Source organism: Malaya genurostris, chromosome 2 (genome assembly GCF_030247185.1).
Source record: "Malaya genurostris strain Urasoe2022 chromosome 2, Malgen_1.1, whole genome shotgun sequence".
NCBI lineage: Eukaryota > Metazoa > Arthropoda > Insecta > Diptera > Culicidae > Malaya > Malaya genurostris.
In genome coordinates this window covers 30,677,714-30,692,976 of record NC_080571.1, presented here as the reverse complement: position 1 = coordinate 30,692,976, position 15,263 = coordinate 30,677,714, and the positions used below count along the sequence as shown (strand labels likewise).

Below are 15,263 nucleotides of genomic sequence, written 5' to 3'. Positions count from 1 at the left end.
AAGATATCATCTCACTTCTATGTGGATTAAGCACGTTTTTTATTATTGCATTTTTGAATTCGAAATTTTTCGTTTGACACCCTGTAAAAAATATTCGGTGAAGTGACAAATTTTTTTCAAAGGAGACCTTTTTGTGGGAATTTGTTAACTTTTCCGCGTACAGTTTAGTAATTGAGATACCAGATGTCTCCAAAGCCCAAGTCTTAACTCTCTTCAAATCGTGCTTACAAGCTACAAAATATTTACACAGTATTATGAGGCTCAAAAACATACAGCAAAAGGGCCCTATTCTTGATTTCCTGACTGTAATCTTGATTTTAAAAATGCATGGAGAACACTTACTGATTTCAGCAAATTTACAACTCCTCTAAACGTACCCGAACTGGGTTACATACTAATGGAAGCACTGTAAAATCGTATTCCAAGTAAATACCACAATGGCACCATCCATGTACACATGGTTACAGTCTGGTAAACTTTCAAGTAATCTGATATATTCTTAATCTCCCAATCTACCCGTAAGAAAGCTAATGGAGACGCCTTATGGAGCACACAGAAAAAATGAAACTAGAACAAAATTTCCGCCTTTAATCACAATGTACAATAGCGTCTTCTCGAAACTCCCAACTATTGTTCCGTTGACGGCGAGCAAGCTTCTTGTTTTACTTGATACAATTCAATTAAAGCTATGCGTCTCAATTTAGCATGAACTTAATTTGCTTCGCTTGGGGAAGATGAAAGAGCTTTCTGTGTGACAATTCGCTTAGCTAATTTAATACATTCCCTTCTCATCTCTCGTTTCAGTGCAAAATTTCTTCGCTTCGTCGGGACAAAGTGAGGAAAATGGAAAAAAAGTTTTCCATCCCATTAGAATACAACATTCTCGGATGAGGCTGACCCTCATCAAGGAGACGATTGACTAATTCACTGCTTTATCAGAACAAGAGAGAGAGTGAGAGAGGGAGAAGAGCCACCGGACGAAACTGGCGGGGAAACAAGGAATAGTTTTCCATAATTAAGTCTGCCCGGCTCAATGAGTGTCTTCATTATTGGAAAGTTGCGTTACAAGCAGTAAATTAGCAATGATTCACCACCAGCCAACGAAATACCATTCGAATCCTTTGACACATTTTCTCAACTTACACAACTCGCATGCCACTGCGGCAGCGGCAGCCGCAGCTGCTGCAGCTGCAGCCGCTGCCCTGGATCAGCATCAGCAGCAATTTCACCAGCACACGCATCAAAAACTTGATGATGATTTGAATCTGCTCAACAACAATAACACGGTCGGTGGAAATGATGACTTCGATAAGCACCCGGAAGCAGTGGGTGGGAGCAGTTTGGACATCGAGAACAACGATACAAATCAGTCTAGTGACGCCGAGAATAACAATATAGACATTATCGATGACGATGAAGACGAAGAGTGCGAGGAAGACGTGCTGGAAATGGTACGAAATGACAATCACACTCCCGGAACCACTTCACTGGATGCCGAAGGAATTGGAAAATCTTTCACCATAGCAGCCATCTTGGGGTTGAAAAAGAAACACGACTCCGATGGCCATCACTTCAGTGATGTTATGAATCTTTCGCTAAACAATCACGGTGACAGTGGGTCTGCCTTTCAGCAGCGGGTAAACCGAGAAACGGACTTACCCTCACCGTACGAAAACAGCCCGAATCAAGCCAATCATCACATATCACAATCGCCGCAAAGCAATGTTAACAGCAGCTTAGCGGCACTTCAGACACTTCACCACATTCACAGCACTGCCGGTGGCTTCGCCGCGTCACATCAATTCCACCATCAGCATCCTCCTCCAGGCGCCAATGGTAGCAGTATCAGCGCTGTCAGTAATGGTGGTCCGTTACATTCATCCCTACCGTCGCATCATACCGCCCAGCATTCACACCATCTGCATGCGCACCAGGCCTTGTCGGGACATCCCGGGGCACATCTTGGAGGCCATCAGCAGACACCACAACAGCCACTTCTTTCCAACAACCATCATCACCACCCGCACCATCATCATCATCATCACCATTTGGCGATGGCGGCACATCATCATGCGCAGAATCATAACCGGGATAAATTTAAGGGTAAGGTATACATTTTTTCAATGTTTCGACAATTTTTTTTTCGCTTTACACTTCTTAATTGCTCAACCTATTTTCAATGAAGCGAAGATCATGAGAATTTGTGAATAGGATAGATCGTTCGTAAAAAAAAAAAAGAAATTAGAGGGTTGTATTCAAGACACGACCGAGCACAATAACATTAAAAATGAAACGTTCCTAGGGTCTTCATAATAAATACAAAAATAATGATAATTATGATGATGATACACTAAACTTCACTGCACTTCAAAGTTACTTGAAAGCTCAATTTTAGATACAAACAACCTAAAGATTTAAACCTGAACAAATGAAACTATTTTATTTTATGATGATAATTTTCGAGAAACGTACAAATTTGATTTGATTTATATCGTTTATTTACCCCCAGTTTTAACCTAATAATGGTCGTTAACTGGATGGACTTATTAATTTTATAAACAATTAATCGATCCAAAAGAATGGTGTACCAGTAATCTCAGTAATGGTGTTATTTTATTAATCCTTCAAAATCGTCGATAATCTTCGGAAAGTGTCGTAAATAATATGGCAACAATACGAGGAAGAAAACATGTGAAACAGTCCGCATAAAATATTCAGTTACTTACATTGATTTTCGCTTTGGCGTATTAGGAATATACGGAATGGATACGCAACAAAATTCCGAAATTTTGTTCATATTGTAACTTGATGTTATTAAAACATGAATAAACATTGTCATAGTTACAACGCTTGTAGCCATCAGACGCTTATTGTTTTGAGGCAAATAATAATTTAACTGAAACTGGCGGTTAACCAAATTCTACGAGGGTTCCTATTAAAACGATACATGTAAAATCGCAGGTAAACTTACCTTGAGTTTATTTTTGATACTATATGATATTGCATCTAATTGTACTGTATATGTGAGCCTGTGGAACTCATTTATACTACTAAACCGAGGAGGCCGCTTTTAGATAAGTTTCAGAATTTAATTTTGAATCTTTTGAAGCGTTTAATTCCTGGTGGGACAACAACTTGTTCAGTCACATTGTCACGTTTTGTTCGCATGGGAATGGAGATTCAAGTATGCAAACCGATCCGTTGACAAATTAAAACATTTTTAAGCTTACAATATTGAAGCTTTGGAATCATTTAAATTAGGAAAATCCATTAACAAATCATCAGGGAACAAGCGCTGCAAATCCGCAATTAGATCCGAAAAATCTAATCTAAGAACCAAAATAAAATACCCAATTCAAACCAATTTTTCAATAGTATGCAATTGAAATATTCAAATGACGTTATCTCATAAGTTTAAGTTAAATGTTTCCGAATCGATTAGTTGTTGAATTAAATAAATCCATCAACAAATGACTGAGTTATATGCGTTCAAAATTATGACAGAAAAATGTTACGCGATTAGTTTTCCATGTTTTAATTTGACACCCAGCCTCGGGAAGCAAAGTGCAAGGCAAAAATTTGCTAAATACATGGGATATTTCAAAAGAATCGATTACCACGCTGATTCGGTTCTTTAATAGCCAGATGATAAATAAGATACTCAAGCGAACACGGTGTTGCACAGATAACAGGAAATTTCACCAACACATAATGCAAAAGCGACAATCCAGCAAGTGAACGCATATACAATCCAGTCATCAGCCCACTTTTTTTTTATTCAAGAATATAATGTTTAAGGCACACTGCTTAAGCTCTAAGATGCCAAGGGCTTTTACTAATTTTAACTAACGACTAACTTAAAACTAGGGTTGTATCATTGAGTAATGTCATATTTGTGTCGCAGTGCTTAACTTTGCCAGATCCAGCCTTCAGCTGGTGATCGGCAGTGGCCGGTGAATTGAATATTTCATGAGAGTCTTCCATCATCAGCTCACTGGACAAGCTACCTGTTTCATTCACAGTCAAACATCAACTAGGCAAAGAAATAGTGTGAAGCCTATATTTATAGATTTCTCTTCATACTACGCATAACGATACGGTGTTTTTTATGCATGACGCAAAGCCTCCTATGCCGAACAAGAAGTTGACGTCATTTTGTACAACAGGGATTGGTGGACGAAAACATAGGTCGATTCCAACCAATTTTTCAATAGTATACTATTGAAATACTGAAACGACGTCGTCATACATGTTTAAGTTAAAAGTTTCCGAATCGATTGGTTGTTAAATTATAACAATCCATCAACAAATGACCGAGTTATTAACGTTCAAAATTATGACACAAAAAGGTTACGCGACTATTTTTGAAACTTTTAATTGACACCCGGCCCCATATAGTGAAGAGTAAGGCATTTTTAATGCCAAAAATTGCTAAACAATCATTTGAATGAAGATTGTGAAATCGGTTAATTAAGTCATTTCTGAAATATTAGAATGATGTGGAGTTTTAGACCACTAACGCTTGACTTTTTCAGATGGTGTGACGCGACTTCCGCTTCCTGACATGTTCACCAGGTACTTTTTCACTGTTGCACCGACCTCCCGGCCAAGCACTGAAGCCACTTTTCCCTCGGTCTTCCTCTTCAGCTTCCTTTGGAGCTTCTTGTCTCTCAGGGTCTTCGGCCGTCCGGAACTGGGCTTTCTCTCGATGCTCTTATTGTCTAACAGTGCCAAGATGTTGTAGCTGCCGGAACGGGCGTATCCGGCGTCCGCAAAGTGCGTCACGATGTCCGTTTTCGACACGGCGGAGTTCCGTTCTTTGAACGCGCACACTCCTGAACGGTCTTCTTCTTATGGTTGGCGTAACCTCACTTGAGATGACGCCGATTTGATGGCCCAGCATCTTAGCCTACATTGCCAGTCGTTTATAGTCCAATTGACTTTCTTTCCACTGGACTACAAGCGAAAATTTACATCGAGTCGTCGAGAGTTTCACCGGAAGTGTTTTGGCCATCACGGTTAGAGTTCGACTGATAGAGCTGTCAAATTTGAGTAACAATTTCTGAAGCGCCAGAAGACATAGAATGAAGAAAAAATTGTTTAAAAATGTTAAATTTTACTAAACTTTTTATTTAAATTTTCCAAAGAAATCAAAATTAAAGTACCTTCTTCAAGCGAATTTTATTTCTTTTGAATGTTAAAATACTGCATATATTTTTGGTTTTCATGACCAGCAAAAAAATTTATGTGCTCAAAATGGGTGTTTAAACATTTGATTTTTTGTGTACGCGCGTTGTATGCAAAGTGCATCGCGTGACCGAATCGGTATGGTGCGGCAGGGTTCGGTGCGATTGAAGTGAGCTGCGACAGGTTTGGACTAATGTCCCGTTCACACTTCTGCTGGCTGCCAGCATGCTTGTGCCAGTGTACTGCCCTCTTAGGAAAAATCGTTCAACTGTGGTCCAATGTATTAGACCAACGAAGGACCACCGCTGAACTTTTTTTTTTAAAAGAGGGCAGTACACTGGCACCAGCACGCTGGCAGCCAGCAGAAGTGTAAACGGGACATAAAGATGGGCAATCCGTTCGCGAATGGTTCAAATGAGTGATCAATAGTTCTTTGTTCAAGAACGGTATTTCTCTAATAAAAGTGCGCATTACGAAACCGACCTTTTTCTTTGTTTTTTCTTTTGCTCGCTAAGCTTAAGCTCTCGTGTAGTCTTTGTAGAAACATACAAAGCACGAACGAAAGAACTAGTTTTTTTTTATTGAACTGTCTAGTTCTGAACGATTCAATCAAAATGAACGGTTTTGCCCATCACTACATTATTCTTTACAATAATCTTGTCAAGTTTTGGCCTGTTTGGAAAGCTGTCACTCACGGAACGACCGAAATTAACTCTGCGCCTAATTCGTATTACTGTTTTTGAATTAGTAAATTTTAACAACAAAACTTCCAAAATAACTATGAAACTAGTTAAAATTGAGAATTTACTTTGCTGAAAAAAACTTATTTTTAGATAATGTGTTTAGTTGGCGAATATCCTGGACACAAACCAGCAATATTTCAGTCCAGCACGTAATTCTCATTGAAAACTAATTTTGTTATCAAAATCAGAAAATTTGTTTCTATTTATCTATCACCATCATTGCTGAAAAGAAAACAAAAATTAAATTGGGTTTATTAACAAGTTTATTAGCCAAAAACTCATGAGAAGTGTGAAAGCAAAACAGTCCACTAAAAACTAAAAATGACAGTCTTGTTGAAACTGCTTGCAAATTGTTCTGATGTTTTTCGCATGTGTTACGATATATCCATATATAAATCTCTAAACCGATATGTAAAAATGACTTGAACTCTTAGTGGAAAGTGTATTTATTCAGAATTTGTACGCATTTAAAGCGATTGTGCGTAATATTGTATATGTCAAATGATGTTTTTTGTATCTTCCAACCTTTCGGCGACGCCGTCCGGTGTACTGCACGCAGAGAAAAATATTGTAAAAATAACTAAATTTGGGTTTTATACAACGAATTTTTTTATTGAAATAGTGACAAAAGAAAATCTGGGTTGATATTGCAAATATTGCTACTTGAAACTACAAAACATGATGATTAATTTTTCTCAGTGGAATAGTTTGTTTCAATCAATATTTTGATAGAAATAACAAATATTCTACTTGTGTGTTCCTGTCAATTTCTTGTCAAACAATTTCACAGTAAATTCAATTAGAAAAATTAGTTTTAAATGAACGAAGTCAAGTTCAAGTAAACTATTTTTAGCGCTTTAAATTTACAAATTGAATTAAATGAATTTAAATTTAACTATTTCTACTAACGCTTTTGTTTGTTATAATCACATATTTTGTGTTTGGTTTTAAGAATAAAATTATTTTTTTTTACTAAATTTGCAAGGTGTTTTTTACGCTACTTTATTTCGATTTATGTTCGTATTCAAATTCTTAAACATTATTCACATTGAAGCCCGGGCATTTTGATTAGTATCCAATGTTTTGGTTCTTCATCAGTCCGGTCAAGATATCTGTATCAAATAATTATTTTTCAAAAAAATATGTTATTCAATGTTATGCCATTCTCAAGAATATTATAAATTACCAATACATACGCTTGGATTGTTTAAAACCCTCTATGGAATGAAAGAAGTTTATCAAATTTTACTTTCGAAACACGCACAAACTTTATCCGCGAGAGAAAAAATACTGTTTATTCACGCGGAACAAATTGCTCTTATTTATAAAAAATAAATTTAATATGGTTCATTTAAATAGTAAACTCTGTTGTATCATAACACAAATAAGATCATAGATAAATTGAACCAATTTTTGTCGTTCAACTAAAAAATTAGTTGAATGGAAATAAGTGTGCCTTGGTCCAGAAATGACAGCACGTTGAATTGGTGAATTCAACTAAAAAATAGCCATTTCAACAAATATTTTATTATTATTATTATTATTATTAAGGGAAAGAGAATTAAAAAATCTAAATTAGCAAAAGTAAGATTTTTTTAGTTGTCTCAAAAAATAACTAACTAAAATCAGGAAATCAACTAATGTTTTCGCCAAAATGCTGATTTCGGTCTTCCAAATATTACGAAATAACCAGTATATTTTTCTATTTTTATCGTGGTGCTTCTGAAAAGAACCTTTTATGAAGGCGTTCGAGATGAAGCAGTTGACGAGTTGAGTTCAAATTTCGCTGGATACCGCTGACTTCCGTCATCTATTTCCAGGCTGACCTGTTGTCCGTGGGTGCGATACTGATATGTGTTCTGTTGGAGTATCCTGCTTTTTCCGCTTGCGGTAACAAGCTTTGTGTTTTGCTTGGAGATTCCTCGATCGCACCATAATTAACACGATGACAACGACAGCCAAATTCGAAATGAATGGCTTTTGAGTCTGTGCTATGCATTTTATATAGCAAATCAGCAGAAAGTTTAACTCAAACTACAACTGGTTGAAAATTCCCGCGGACCCATTGAAACGTATAATCGTCATCTGGAAGAAACTAATGCCATATTTAATCCACCGACCATTGCCGATCGCCAGCTGCAGACTGAATCTGCAGAATCGACCATTGCGACCGGAATTCGCCACTACCCTAATGATAATACCCTAGTTTTAAGTTAGTTTTAATTTAAAATAAGAAAATGCCCTTGGCATCTAAGAGCTTAAGCAGTGTGCCTTCAAATATGTTACTATTGAATAAAAAAATAAAAAAACTGGTTGAAAAATGGGTCGTCTACAGTAAAGTGAAGTAAAATTTCGCATAATTCTTTGGGTATAGAATTATGGTTCTAAATGGCACCTTAGAAAATTTTGATGTGTATTATTCCATTGCGGATTTCAATATTTCAGTAAAAGAAGGTATCAAAATGTTGTACGGGATTGATTTCTGGCATCCCACAAGCGCCAAATTGTATAATTCTCTAAGATATTAAACACTGATCGGATATAAATGATTTTAAACACTGTTGCGAATAAATCACTGTAAAAATTGAAAAATAACTAATCAAATTATCTGAGTTTTGCACTACACTGCTAATTTGAATTTTCGATTTACAAAGAAGCAATCTTTATAGTTCTTTAGGTAACATTTAGAGCCATTAGAACGGCTGATTTTATATAATGTTGTCCATTTTTCGTTTTCTTTCTCTCCAATACAAACGACCAGAAGCTCTGTTGTATGATGCAATCGCTCTTGTTTGAGTTGAAACTAGCTTTGCGTACAAACCGCATCACATCCGCTCGCAGTGCCAAATGATGCGAAACTGGTTTAAAGCGCTATCCACACTAGGCCGTGACGTAGTATCCGGAACGGGACCGGGATTTATTTGTAAAATATTCTCATCATACCGTGCACTTTCCGTGTCGCTACCGTTAGGATCATGAACTCAGAATGACGAAGATAATCAGCAGTTTAAAAACAAACAAAAAAAGAAAGAAGATTTGAATGCACGAACTTTGGCGAAGAAGAGCAGTAGAGGGTGAATTCATCATCTTATACAGGGTAATTTTTTAAGAGCTTGAGAACTTTTTTAAACAATAAAACGCATAAAATTTGCAAAATCTCATCGGTTCTTTATTTTAAACGTTAGATTGGTACATGACATTTACTTTTTGAAGATAATTTCATTTAAATGTTGACCGCGGCTGCGTCTTAGGTGGTCCATTCGAAAAGTCCAATTTTGGGCAACTTTTTCGAGCATTTCGGCCGGAATAGCCCGAATTTCTTCGGAAATGTTGTCTTCCAAAGCTGGAATAGTTACTGGCTTATTTCTGTAGACTTTAGACTTGACGTAGCCCCACAAAAAATAGTCTAAAGGCGTCAAATCGCATGATCTTGGTGGCCAACTTACCGGTCCATTTCTTGAGATGAATTGTTCTCCGAAGTTTTCCCTCAAAATGGCCATAGAATCGCGAGCTGTGTGGCATGTAGCGCCATCTTGTTGAAACCACATGTCAACCAAGTTCAGTTCTTCCATTTTTGGCAACAAAAAGTTTGTTAGCATCGAACGATAGCGATCGCCATTCACTGTAACGTTGCGTCCAACAGCATCTTTGAAAAAATACGGTCCAATGATTCCACCAGCGTACAAACCACACCAAACAGTGCATTTTTCGGGATGCATGGGCAGTTCTTGAACGGCTTCTGGTTGCTCTTCACTCCAAATGCGGCAATTTTGCTTATTTACGTAGCCATTCAACCAGAAATGAGCCTCATCGCTGAACAAAATTTGTCGATAAAAAAGCGGATTTTCTGCCAACTGATTTTGGTAATAAAATTCAATGATTTGCAAGCGTTGCTCGTTAGTAAGTCTATTCATGATGAAATGTCAAAGCATACTGAGCAAATAATAATGCATGAAAATCATAACCTCAAAAAATCTGAGCAAATACTAATGCATGAAAATCCTAACCTCAAAAAAATCACCTTTTATAAGCAGCTTGTGAATGACGAGATCTAAGAGACACACAAAAAACCATAGCATTTAGTTACAGACTTAGGGCTGTCTACCAGATTGTTCACGAGATATGTCGTTTAATTACGAAAAAAATAATCGACGATGCAACGCCGAAACCAACAGAAGATATGTGAAAGAAGATTGCTAACGATTTTTGTGGAATTTCCCGCTGTATCTTGGAGCCTTGGATGAAAGCATGTGACAATTCCAGTCCCTGCCAATAGTAACTTTGAGTCAACGCATGCTTTGACCGTGCTTCGGACGTGTGTCGATACTTACACGGGTACGACACGGTCTAGTGAGAATATTCACATGGAGCTGCATTAAACAAATTTGAAGCGTAACCCGGACGGGTTCCGGTCCAGTCCCGTTCCGGATACGTCACGGCCTAGTGTGAATAGCGCTTAATCCATCTTCTCGCCTTGACGACCGGAAGGCAAATGAGAACTACGACCTGAGCGTTCTGAGGATTTTAACCACGCATGAGGTGCGCTCTCCGATGCCGCTACTTGAATGCGTTTTCTCGCCCCGACATCTGCTTCCATCCAACGCTGAAGAAGAAATGATCAATTTTCGACCACGGTTCCCCTTTTATAACGTTCAGTTGAAGATATGTACCTAACTACCTCAAAATCGTCATCCTTGCGCGAAAAACCCAAGCGAAAGTAAAGAGTTTTCCGCGTTGTTTTAAAATTTTGCGAAAATTTAATTTTTGAGTTTTTTATGGTTATCTCACACTGTTCAAAATATTATCCTAAATTCCTGATCATATTTTTTATGAAATAGTGAGAGAATTATGTTGCTAACAATTAATACAAGTCGATTTTCACGATTAAGTTTTGCCCATTCTTCCATATGGCTAATTTTGAAAAGGCACCCCATAGTAAAGTAAGTCGTATCCACGACAAAAGTTATTCTCAATTATAAGATGTATTTTGCTTTGTGTGTCAAATTATATACGGAAGATACGCAAAATGCTAATAAATTAATTGCAAGGAATGCTGCAGATGATTTCCATGAAAACGAGTTGACAATTTAAAGTCACATTAAGGGTTTAAATGCACTTTAGCAGTAGGACGTCAAGGCGAAATACTTATTGAAGAATTTTCAATAATTTTCGAGTTTCATATGACTTATTACATACAAACCAATTCGCACCCTCTCATTCTGCTACTAACGCAGACGGCGATAGCACCCAATCGACGCCGTTCTATTGACCAAATGTTATCATAGACACACGGGGAGGCATGAGATAGGAACTTGTGAGCACTTAGTTATCTCACCTTTTGACGACTGTTTTGGTTTTTAATTTAATTTATATCGTTTATTCATACCCGGCTTTAACCTAGTTGCAGTCGTTCGCCGGACGACCTATATTCTTGTATGAAAACAAAAAAAAACCTGTTGAAGGTATTAAAGTCAAGTATACTGGCTATACTTTCTGTTTATCAACTTTTGCGAAAAAAATGTAGTCCAAAGATGATAAATCCTACAAAAAATTGTTGTGAAAGTAATGTTCACCAAATAAGTCAAACTTTCGAATGAAAATACTGAAAAAAAAACTTTACGAACCCTACACTAAAAAAATTCATTTAAAAATTTTAAGACAAATTACAAAAACACCATTCTTTATTTGAATGAAATTATCCCAACATAGATAAATATGTTCCCCGTCAACCGTCTATATGTAGCAAGAAAGCCAAAACCTTTTTGCTTTTCTCTATAGAAAGGTATTAGAATTGCTGGAAAAACCGACTTTCGAACGGAGCCTCGGAGACCCATAGTGTTATATACCATTCGACTCAGCTCGACGAGATCGGAAAATGTCTGTGTGTGTGTGTGTGTGTGTATGTGTGTGTGTGTGTATGTGTGTGTGTATGTGTGTGTGTGTATGTATGTGCACTTTTCGAAGATATTTGAACGCGCTCAATTTTCTCAGAGATGGCTCAACCGATTTTAACAAACTTGGGCTCGTTTGAAAGCTACTGTCGGGCCATTGATCAAGTTCGAAGATCAAATGGCTGTGACTTTTGGTTCCGGAGATATGATTGTATAAGTGACGTAACCGACAAAAATCGTGCTATTTGAACGCGCTCAATTTTCTCAGAGATGGCTGAACCGATTTTAACAAACTTGGGCTCGTTTGAAAGCTACTGTCGGGCCATTGCTCAAGTTCAAAGATCAAATGGCTGTGACTTTTGGTTCCGGAGATATGATTGTATAAGTGACGTAACCGACAAAAATCGTGCTATTTGAACGCGCTCAATTTTCTCAGAGATGGCTGAACCGATTTTAACAAACTTGGGCTCGTTTGAAAGCTACTGTCGGGCCGTTGATCAGGTTCGAAGATCAAATGGTTGTGACTTTTGGTTCCAGATATATGATGGTATAAGTGACGTAACCGACAAAACACGTTGATTTTTACCGCTCTTATATATATATAAGGGTGCCAAAATTTTGGGATCAACTCTATTTTCGTAAACTTCTAGTGCTCAAAAGTTTAAGCACATCGAAAAAAGCCTTCATGCAAAATTTGACCTAAATCGGACATGCTTAAGGGGTGCTGCCCGGTGGTAAAGGTTTGAAAATTTTCGATCTTGAAAAAGCACCATAGGGGGGAGTACATGAAATTTCCAAAATCGAATTTTTCATATTTTTTCTAAGTCCCAAAAAGTCGATTTTTTCAAAAAAAAATTTTTTAGAGATGACACTAAATCTCGACGTTTCATGCAATTCTAAGCCTTTTGGCATCAAAAATTTTTTTTCGATTTCGAAAATTTCATGTACTCCCCCCTATGGTGATTTTTAAAGATATATGAAAATTCCACTAAGTGGACTAAGAAGGGTTTTGCCTTTCTCTATAGAAAGGTATTAGAATTGCTGGAAAAACCGACTTTCGAACGGAGCCTCGGAGACCCATAGTGTTATATACCATTCGACTCAGTTCGTCGAGATCGGAAAATGTCTGTGTGTGTGTGTGTGTGTGTGTGTGTGTGTGTGTGTGTGTGTGTGTGTGTGTGTGTGTGTGTGTATGTGTGTGTGTGTGTGTGTGTATGTATGTGCACTTTTCGAAGATATTTGAACGCGCTCAATTTTCTCAGAGATGGCTGAACCGATTTTAACAAACTTGGACTCGTTTGAAAGCTACTGTCGGGCCATTGATCAAGTTCGAAGATCAAATGGCTGTGACTTTTGGTTCCGGAGATATGATTGTATAAGTGACGTAACCGACAAAAATCGTTGTATTTGAACGCGCTCAATTTTCTCAGAGATGGCTGAACCGATTTTAACAAACTTGGGCTCGTTTGAAAGCTACTGTCGGGCCATTGATCAAGTTCAAAGATCAAATGGCTGTGACTTTTGGTTCCGGAGATATGATTGTATAAGTGACGTAACCGACAAAAAGCGTTGTAACCGACAAAACACATTGATTTTTACCGCTCTTATATATATGGGTGCCAAAATTTTAGGATCACTTCTATTTTCGTTAAGCTCTAGTGCTCAAAAGTTTAAGCACCTCGAAAAAAGCCTTCATGCAAAATTTGATCTAAATCGGACATGCGTAAGGGGTGCTGCCCGGTGGTAAAGGTTTGAAAATTTTCGATCTTGAAAAAGCACCATAGGGGGGAGTACATGAAATTTCCAAAACCGAAATTTTTTTTGATGCCGAAACTCTTAAAACTGCATGAAACATCGAAATTTAGTGTCATCTCAAAAAAAATTTTTTTTGAAAAAATCAACTTTCTGGGACTTAGAAAAATTTTCATATTTTTTCTAAGTCCCAAAAAGTCGACATTTTCAAAAATTTTTTTCGAGATGACACTAAATCTCGACGTTTCATGCAATTCTAAGCCTTTTGGCATCAAAAATTTTTTTTCGATTTCGAAAATTTCATGTACTTTTTCAAGATATATGAAAATTCCACTAAGTGTATCCAAATTTATTTAATAAAAGTATGAAACATATTTTCATGAGACTGTTATGAAAGAAGAGAAAGGCATTATCACACCACTAGGTGGATTAAGAAGGGTTTTTATTTAGCACTGATAGTTTTTGCTAATACCGGACAACTAGCAGTATTCGGTCTAATTTATGAGAACTGTCGTTACGCCATTAAATTTGAAAAAGTTAAATCAAATATTGGGAATAATTTAACTCCATGATAAAATCATGTTTCATCCCGTTTCAAGATTCTATCTCCAGACTCCATCAGCTAAGTGGCGCCCTAGCGCACAGTGATTTAGTTCAATAAAAACCGACACACAACTTAGCTATCCATTCTTGTTAAAATTAATTAAAAACTCATTCCATTACAGATCTGGGAAAGAAATCCTCCATCGCCGCTTCGTCAGCGCTCAAAAGCAAACGTGTCCGTACGATCTTCACACCGGAACAATTGGAACGACTCGAAGCCGAGTTTGAACGGCAACAGTACATGGTTGGTCCCGAGCGGTTGTACCTGGCGCATACTCTTCAACTTACTGAAGCACAGGTAGAGACCGGTTTCGAAGTTTCCTCTCACAAAAACTAACCGTTTCATTTTAGGTTAAAGTTTGGTTCCAAAACCGTCGCATTAAATGGCGCAAACATCATCTCGAAATCACCCAGCAACGTTTGGCTCTGATACGACAACGACAGATCGCAAGTGGCGTTGTTCCTCCGTCAGCAGCACCTAGCGCAACTAGTGATCGTGTGTCTCCATCGTCCGATGGGACGCAGCAGATCATCAACAGTGGGCGCATGATACTCGAGCACGTGGGCGGAGGCACTGAATCACCAGAACTGACTATCTGTACAGATTCGTTAGAGGCACGAAGCGTCAGTGAGAGTGATGATTGAGCAGAGAAGGGAAAAAAACGATTGCACAAGGATCAGCAGTACCGTGCAACGAACCTAAAATTGTAATAAAATACAGGGAATAGAGATTTATGTTGAAACATTTGTTTGTAATCACTGGGGTGATTGAAATTGTAGAATTATATCTTATTTGAATACTTACGATCCAACACGATAATCACTTTTATGTAAACGGTAGAGAATATGTGTATAAAATGTTGAAAACTGCTAGCTAGTTTTATTTTTCGAAAGAAATAATATCTGCAGCAGCTCTACTAATCCAGGAAGCACACATAAGTAATCGAGTTCTGATGCAGCGAAGCGAGTAATGAGGACTAACGGATGAACAAATTAGTTACAAGTTTGAACAAGTAGTGTTCTTGTGAAATGTGGTTCCATTCCATTTTAAGGGAAGCTCATTTGCAAAGTAGTTCCACTGATTGGA

The 15,263-nt window shown here is 37.6% G+C and overlaps 1 protein-coding gene across 1 annotated transcript in view; it reads left to right on the top strand.

The window, feature by feature from the left end:
- Positions 1 to 15,038, top strand: part of LOC131429466 (homeobox protein goosecoid-like) — a 33,330-nt gene extending 18,292 nt beyond the window's left edge. Inside the window, exons 2-4 of the mRNA XM_058593606.1 lie at positions 805 to 2,103; positions 14,299 to 14,474; positions 14,528 to 15,038. Of these exons, the coding sequence (XP_058449589.1) occupies positions 1,083 to 2,103; positions 14,299 to 14,474; positions 14,528 to 14,821 (1,491 nt within the window). The 5' untranslated portion in view covers positions 805 to 1,082 and the 3' untranslated portion in view covers positions 14,822 to 15,038. The remainder of the gene's footprint in view (positions 1 to 804; positions 2,104 to 14,298; positions 14,475 to 14,527) is intronic.
- Positions 15,039 to 15,263: the final 225 nt, after the last annotated feature.